Source organism: Zalophus californianus, chromosome 11 (genome assembly GCF_009762305.2).
Source record: "Zalophus californianus isolate mZalCal1 chromosome 11, mZalCal1.pri.v2, whole genome shotgun sequence".
Classification (NCBI taxonomy): Eukaryota; Metazoa; Chordata; class Mammalia; order Carnivora; family Otariidae; genus Zalophus; species Zalophus californianus.
This window is the reverse complement of record NC_045605.1, coordinates 98,726,872-98,735,771: the sequence shown is the minus strand read 5'-3', so window position 1 is coordinate 98,735,771 and position 8,900 is coordinate 98,726,872. Positions and strand designations below refer to the sequence as shown.

The window sequence follows — 8,900 nt, the reverse complement described above, 5'->3', positions numbered from 1 at the left end:
GGTGTTATGCTGAGTGAAATAAGTCAATCAGAGAATGACATGTATCATATGACCTCACTGATATGAGGAATTCTTAATCTCAGGCAACAAACTGAGTGTTGCTGCAGTGGTGGGGGGTGGGAGGGATGGGGTGGCGGGGTGATAGACATTGGGTAGGGTATGTGCTATGCTGAGCGCTGTGAATTGTGCAAGACTGTTGAATCACAGATCTGTACTTCTGAAACAAATAATGCAACATATGTTAAGACGAAAGAAAAAGAAAAAGATAGCAGGAGGGGAAGAATGAAGGGGAGTAAGTCAGAGGGGAAGATGAACCATGAGAGACGATGGACTCTGAAAAACAAACTGAGGGTTCTAGAGGGGAGGATAGGGGGATGGGTTAGCCTGGTGATGGGTATTAAAGAGGGCACATTCTACATGGAGCACTGGGTGTTATGCACAAACAATGAAACATGGAACACTACATGAAAAACTAATGATGTAATATATGATGATTAACATAACAATAAAATTTTTTTAAAATGTTGTGTATACACACACACACACACACAATGGAATATTACTCAGCCATCAAAAATGAAATCAAGCCATTTGCAACTATGTGAGTGGAACTAAAGATAATTATGCTAAGCAAAATAAGTCAGTCAGAGAAAGAGAATTATCATATGATCTCACCCATATGCGGAATTTAAGAGACAAAGAGAGGATCATAGTGGAAGAGAGGAAAATATAAAACAAGACAAATTCAGAGAGAAAGACAAATCACAAGAGACCCTCGATCATAGGAAACAAACAGGGTGCTGGAGGGCAAGGGGGTGGAAGGATGGGGTAACTGGGTGATGGACATTAAGGAGGGCACATGATGTAATGAGCACTGGCTATTGTATAAGAATGATGAATCACTGACCTCTACCTCTGAAAATAATAATATATGTTAATTAATTTAAATTAAAATAAATAAATAAATAAATAGCATGCCCCTATCCTCTAGTATAAAGCTAAAAATATTTTAAAAATTGAATTACCATATGAATGCTATGAATTGTGTAAGACTGAGAAATCACAGACCGATACCCCTAAAACAAATAATACATTATATTTTAAGAAAATAAAGAAAAAAACTTAACTACCATATATACGGTGTAGCAATACTACTTCTGAGTATGTTTGAAAGAATTAGGGGTACCTGGGTGGCTCAGTTGGTTAAGCCTCTGCCTTCAGTTGGGTCATGATCCCAGGGTCCAGGGATCAAGACCCAAGTAGGGCCCACTTGCTCATCAGGGAGCCTCTTTCTCCCTCTTCTCACCCCTGCTCCTGCTCTCGCTTGCCCTCTCACTCTCTCTCTCAAATACACAAGTAAAATCTTAAAAAATAAAAATAAAAGACTTAAAATCCATATCTGGGGGGAGCCTGGCTGGCTCAGTCAGTAGAGTATCTCAGGGCCATGACTGAGGCTCCACATTGGGTGTGGAGCCTACATTAAAAAAATAAATAAATCGGTATCTTGAAGAATATCTGTATACCCATGTTTATTCTAGCATTATTTACAACAGCCAAGATATGGGGAAAAAATAAATGTCCTTCCATAGATGAATGAATGAAGAAGATGAATATTATTCAGCCTTTAAAAAGAAGGAAATCCTGCCATTTGCAATGACACGGTAAGCCTGGAAAGCATTATGCTAAGTAAAATAAGCCAGAAAGAGAAAGACAAATACTGTACAACATCATTTATATGTAAAATATAGGGGGCGGGAAAAGAACAGATAGGTAACTTATTCTAGCTAAATAAAAGATTTATATTAAGCTCTGTGTGGTATTGCCATAAGGACAAACATATAGATCATTGAAACAATAAAATATCCATAAATAGATCTAAATGTGTGATTTCTTTCAAGGATGTCAAGATAACTCAATGGGGGAAAGAATAAGAGTTTTTTTTCCAATAATTTTCTAGGTCATTTGGATATCCATATTAGAAAAAAATGAACCTCAACTATTACCTCACACTATTTTTTTTGTAAAATAATTTTACAATTTTACAATTTTTATAATTTTACAATTAGTTTTAAATTTACAATAATTTTTGTAAAAAATTTGTGATTATTGTAATTTTGTAAAAAATTAACTCAAAATGAGTCAGAGGCCTAGATGTTAAAAGCTAAACCTATAAAAATACTAGAAAGAGTATCTTTAACCTTGAGGTAGATTGATATTTATTAAAAATCATAAAATAAACATGAACTAGGATAAAAACTGAAAATCGAAATGTCTTAATATTTTAAGTCTTTCCTCATTGAATATCATCTTTGAAAAATGAAAAGGCAGGCGCCTGGGTGGCTCAGTTGGTTAAGCGACTGCCTTTGGCTCAGGTCATGATCCAGGAGTCCCTGGATCGAGTTCCGCATCAGGCTCCCTGCTCGGCAGAGAGTCTGCTTTTCCTTCTGACCCTCCCCCCTCTCATGTGCTCTCTCTTTCTCTCTCTCTCATTCTGTCTCAAATAAATAAATAAATAAAATCTTTAAAAAAAAGAAAGAAAAATGAAAAGGCAATCAATGGACTAGGAAAAATATATATATAGACACACATACACAATGTATAAACATTTCACATTATGTAGAATTTTATATACAAATTTTATATAAAATGCATTTTTATATTTATTTTTTATATATAAGACATATATATGAGAAAAAGACCTATATCTAGAATATATAAAGAACATTACAGTTTAGTAAAAAGAAACCCAAGGGGTTGCCTGGGTGATTCAGTTGGTTAAGCATCTGCCTTTGACTCAGGTCATGATATCAGAGTCCCAAGATCAAGCCTCACATCAGGTTCCCCACTCAGTAAGGAGTCTGCTTCTCCCTCTGACCCTTCCCCCGTCATGCTCGCTCTCTCTCTCTCACTCTCTCTCAAGTAAATAAATAAAATCTTAAAAAAAAAAGAATTACTATTTTTATATTATACAAAGGATTGAAAAGGAGTATCAGAAAAAAAGATATACAAACGCTGGATCATATGGTAGTTCTATTTGTAACTTTTTGAAGAACCTCCATACTGTTTTCTAGAGTGGCTGTACCACTTTGCATAATCCCTAACAATGCACAAACATTCCCCTTCTCCACATCCTCGCCAACACCTCTTGTTTCTTGTACTGTTGATTTTAGCCATTCTGGCAAGTGTGAGGTGATATCTTATTGTAATTTTGATTTATGTTTCCCTGATAATCAGTGATGTTGACCATCTTTTCATGTGTATGTTAGCCATCTGTATGTCGTCTTTGGAAAAATGTCTATTCAAGTCTTCTGCCCTTTCTTTAATTGGATTATTTGTTTTTTGGGTGCTGAGTTTTTTAAGTTCTATATATATTTTGGATACTACTCAACAATCCAGAAATTACACTATTAGGTATCTCTTCAAAGAATTTAAGAATATTAATTCAAAGGGATGCATGCACCCTGATGTTTATACCAGCATTATGTACAATACCCAAATTATGGAAAACCCTATGTATCCATTGACTGATGAATGGATAAAGCACTGGTATATATAAATAGATGGATAGATATAGAATAGAATGTTACTCAGCCATCAAAAAGAATGAAATCTTGCCATATGCAATGACATGGATGCAGCTAGAGAGTATTATCCTAAGAGAAATAAGTCAGTCAGAGAAAGACAAATATATGATTTCATTCATATGTGGAACTTAAGAAATAAAGCAAACCAGTATATGGGGGGAAATGAGAGAGAGAGAAGCAAACCAAGAAACAGACTCTTAAACTCTAGAGAACAAATTGATGGTTACCAAAAGGGAGGTGGGTGGGGGGATGGGTTTTATAAGTGATGGGGATTAAAGAGAGCACATGTGATGAGCAACAGAAATTGTTTAAAAGTGTTTAATCACGATAATGTACACTTGAAAATAATATTATGCTGTATGTTAACTAAATGGAATTTAAAAGAAAACATAAATATATAGTCAACAATATCATGAAAAAATGCTCTATATCATTAGTAATCTGGGAGAGCATATTAAAACCACAATAATATATCACCATATAACTCCTTGAATGACTAAAAGGAAAATAGCAATACCAAGTGACAAGAATGTAGAACAATTCCTGTGGTTAAAATTACAACTTTTTGCTTCTGTTTTGATATCTCCCCAATTTTAATGTTGCCTAGTATTCCTTACTGACCAGACCATGAGTCCCAGAGTATACTAATTGAGAGCCTCTAATTTAGAGTTTCTGTTTACTTCCATAACCCTCCGATGAATGTGAAAAACAGCTTTTGGAGTCAAGGACTTTAATGACTGCAATTCCACTGATTTTATGCCCTCACTGCTCTAGCTCTGATGCAATCAATAGCAGGTTTCCAGAAAAGTTTTAATATTGTTAAGGAGGCAGAAGATCTCTCTGGGACCTCAGTCAACAGGTTAAGTACATCACAGCTACCCACGCTGAAATTATGCCATTTTCCTATTCACAGGACTTTTAGCTTCCTTAGAAACCAATGTTCACAAAGATAAAGGGGATTCTTGCATGTTTGGGTTCCAAGTACAGGGAATGCAATTTCCTATTCAAATTTGGATGTTTCTTAAACATGTCTGTTCAGCATATTTTCTTCTAAGACAAAGCCTTTCCATCAAAGGAGATAATTAATTCCACAGAGAGAAAGCAGCAGCTGTAAGCCAAGGTCCTTGAATCTTTTTGGAAACCTCTTTAAATACCCATGTGGTTCCAGATGAAAGTGTTGTGGGGGGTTTACATCTCCAGAGCAAGATTCATTATGCTAGGAATGACCCATCTGAAAGTGTTTCTTCCACATTTCTTAACTTCTTGCCTATGGGACCAGAAACATCTGGAGATCATTTCTCCATAGTGTGTCAAAAGAATTTATTCTAAATTCAAATCCCAGATTTTCTATGAAGAATTTTGAGGCTTTAGGCTAGAAGGAAAGTTTTACAGCAATAGAAAAACTTTCTCAAAAACTGTTGATTGGTTATCAAATTACCTAAATAATTCATGTCTGAATGTGTCATATCTTTCATGTTGAAAGTTTCCTATCCAGGAAGAGGTCAGTTTAAAGATGAAATTATTTCTTAAAGTCCTTAAACATCATTAAGATCATTTAAGTCTATAAGGTAAGTTTTTCATTAGCATTGAAACATCTTAAAGATTGGTTCTTTCTATATGTGGTAATCAATGTGTTTCAACACTTGTCAAATATAATATTTTATCCTCACACCAATTTTCCAATTGATACTTGGTAAATGTCATTAACCTAATTTGGCAAATGAAAACTCTGAGGCTCATAGAGATTACACAATTTGTAGGACCCAGCTCTCTGACACCAGGTGCTTTTTTTGTTTTGTTTTGTTTTGTTTTGTTTTGTTTTGTTTTGTTTTGTTTTGTTTTGTTTGCCAACTCCTTCCCCATTCAAGGCTAATCATGAGCATGAGCATGAAAATCAAATGTAAATACACTCCACACATGCACAGAGAAAAAGACATAAATATGGGTAATAAATGGCATAAATCAACAGTCATTTAGTCCAAGCAAGACCAGGGACAGTCTTTCCTGGGGTTAACTGCTATGGATAATGTGAGACTCTGTGGCTTCTTGAGAAGTAAAACTGGAGATGAATCTTCCTGAGCTTATTGCATGGTTAAATGTTTATCTGTATTTCACTCAAAATACCAATTCTTCCTATCTCCTAGGTGCATGCACACTCACGAAAGTAGGTGAAAGCTCTTTGTGTACCCATAGTAATGTGGTGAAGATGTTCATATAAGTTTCCTCAATTCTCCTAACACCTGGTATATGGATATGATCATTCTCACTTTATAGATGACAACAGAAACAAGGATGTTAAGTTGCCAGGCAATATACCCTGCATAAAGGAAGTTGCAAGTGTAAAAGGCAACATTCCAATCTAGTCTTTCTAATGTTCAAACCAATACAGTACCCTTAACCACTCTGGTAGTCATTTTCAGCATTGTGTAGAAATATCTGGGGACCTATGCTTACAAGGGGATTGGGAAGGGAGAAAATGGGGTGGCATAAGAGGCCAAAGTAAGAGCGTTCCTCAATGTAAGCAGCACCACATTTTTTATTAGCATTTAGGGATTCTAATGTGTGTGTGTGTGTGTGTGTGTGTGTGTGTGTGTGTGTGTGTGTGTGTGTGTGTTGATGAAACTGCTTCATATATACTTGCCTCCGAAATAGCATGAAAGTCATTATAATTATTATGGTCATGTCAAAAGGAGATTACTACGTCAAGATTGTTTATTATAACATGACAAGGTAGGGCAAGGATTAAAACTTTGGAGGGAAAAAAGTTAACAAGTATAATTCGATCTAATCATGGCTCTAATCTTTATTATCTGCATGATCGTGGCCAGGATCCTTAATTCTTCTCTATGTTTGTATCTCCTATGTGTAAAAGAAGTATAAAATCATAGTGGTAATTATCTCACATGTTTGTAGTGAGGATGAAACAACTACATTTCTGCAAAAGCAGCATGGCAAGTGTCTAGTAAGTTTTAGTTAATATTATATTTATTATTATTATTTAAATCAATTCTGCAATTGTTTCTTCATTTGAAAAATTGATGAAATAATACCAAGCACACAGGTTACTACCATGCCATGCACATAGCAATTAATCATTAAATATGTATATTTATCAGCTATTATAATGTTATTGGATTTTTTATTTAAATTCATTATCTAACATATAGTACATCATAAGTTTCAGATGTAGTGTTCACTAATTCATTAGTTGCATGTAACACCCAGTGCTCATCACATTACGTGCCCTCCTACATGCCCATCACCCAGTTACCCCATCCCCCAACCCACCTCCCCTTCAGCAACCCTCAGCTTCTTACCCAGAGTTAAGAGTCTTTCATGGTTTTTCTCCCTCTATAATTTCTTCCCATTTAGTTTTCCTGGCCTTCACTAACGATCCGATGCACTATTTCTTATGTTCCACATATGAGCGAAACCATATGATAATTGTCTTCCTCTGATGGACTTATTTCACTAAGCCTAATACCCTCCAGTTCTTGGATTTTGACAAGATATATTATCGATTTTTTATAGTAGCTTCTGTAGCCTTTTATTACATTCTCATACGAAATATCCTGTTACACTTTTTGACAACTCTTTAAACAGTGTGATACTGGGCTTTCTGTCTCTGATCTGCATCCCCTTACTGGAGCTCAGCTGACTTCATCCAAGACACACAAAAATCATTACCAGAGTTATAGCCAAGTCTCACCCTTCCTCCAACTCCTGTTCTTCCATATTCATAGCCTTGATTACGTCAAGATAGCCTCTTATTCATCTCAGTCAATGAAGTGTGCACAGATGACCTTCAAGAACTCGGACTTACTTTATATCTCGAAAAACATCATGAGAATTCAAAACTCAATAGAATCTAGGCATTTATTATTTACTAGATAAAAAAGCTTAATAAATTGAAGGTTAGATTAATCAAAAGGTATTTCTTTTTCAGGTAATGTGATTAATCTTAATATGAAATGATGGAGAACGGGAACGTGACAGAGTTTGTTCTACTTGGGCTCACAGAGAATCCAAAGATGCAGAAAATCATATTTGCTGTGTTTTTGGTCATCTACATCATCTCTGTCATAGAAAATGTGCTCACTGTGGTCACTATCACTGCCAGCCCATTATCAGGGTCCCCAATGTACTTTTTCCTGGCCTATCTCTCCTTCACTGATGCTTGCTATTCTTCTGTCAATAGCCCTACACTGATCATAGAATCACTCCATGAAAAGAAGACCATTCCATTCAATGCATGTATAACCCAAATCTTTGGGGAGCATTTCTTTGGGGGTGCTGATGTCATCCTGCTCACTGTGATGGCCTATGACCGCTATGTAGCCATCTGCAAGCCACTGCACTACACGACCATCATGAGTCAGTGGGTTTGTGGCCTGCTAATGGGAGTGGTGTGGGTGGGAGTCTTCCTACATGCAACCATACAAATACTCTTTATCATCCCTTTACCCTTCTGTGGCCCTAACATCATAGATCATTTTATATGTGATCTGAACCCTTTGCTCAATCTTGCCTGCACTGATACCCACACTCTAGGGCTCTTCGTTGCTGCCAACAGTGGTTTCATCTGTGTGTTAAACTTCCTCCTCTTGATGGTCTCTTATGTGGTCATTCTGCACTCCCTAAAGAACCATAGCTTGGAGGCAAGGCTCGAAGCCCTCTCCACCTGTGTCTCCCACATCACAGTGGTCATCATCTTATTCTTTGTGCCCTGCATATTTGTGTACATGAGACCCGCAGCTACTTTATCTATTGATAAAGCAGTTGCATTGTTCTATACTACAATTACACCCATGTTAAATCCTTTAATCTATACCTTGAGAAATAACCAGATGAAAAATGCCATTAGGAAATTGTGTAGTAAGAAAGCTATTTTAGGTGACAAATGAATATGCCTGGACCTCCACATTGATTCAACTGAAGCAAAGGTCAAAAGGACATTTTGGATGATCTCGACAAGGAATACCTATGAAATGAAGAACAAAAAGGCAACTGCTATGAATCAAAGATTTTGCACCTAAAAGAACAGAAATGGGCTCAAGAAAATGAAAAATAACCCTAACCCAGGATCACTCTTTGCATATTTGGACAATTCTATGAAATTGGGGCTTCATTTTACTAGCTTCATTCATATGTATGGATTACTAAGCTTTCATCCTAATTTAATAATTAAAAATATATTGGTATGAGCAACAATCTCTATAGCAATCAAAAGAGGGAGGCACTATATAGGTTAGGAAACAGAAAGGGGAAAGTATCAAAATAAGTATACTGAAGAGTCAGTAATCAGAATCTACCTGA

At 36.1% G+C, this 8,900-nt stretch overlaps 1 protein-coding gene across 1 annotated transcript; it reads left to right on the top strand.

Annotated features, from left to right (window-relative positions):
- The first annotated feature begins 7,555 nt into the window (after positions 1-7,555).
- On the top strand, positions 7,556-8,488 carry LOC113914653 (olfactory receptor 4C46-like). The gene has a single exon (XM_027580066.2). It carries the CDS (start codon positions 7,556-7,558, stop codon positions 8,486-8,488), a length of 933 nt encoding a protein of 310 aa, XP_027435867.1.
- Positions 8,489-8,900: the final 412 nt, after the last annotated feature.

Excerpts from the sequence above, each read along its gene's own strand:
- LOC113914653 (XM_027580066.2), top strand. The coding sequence starts at position 7,556 with ATGATGGAGAACGGGAACGTGACAGAGTTTGTTCTACTTGGGCTCACA.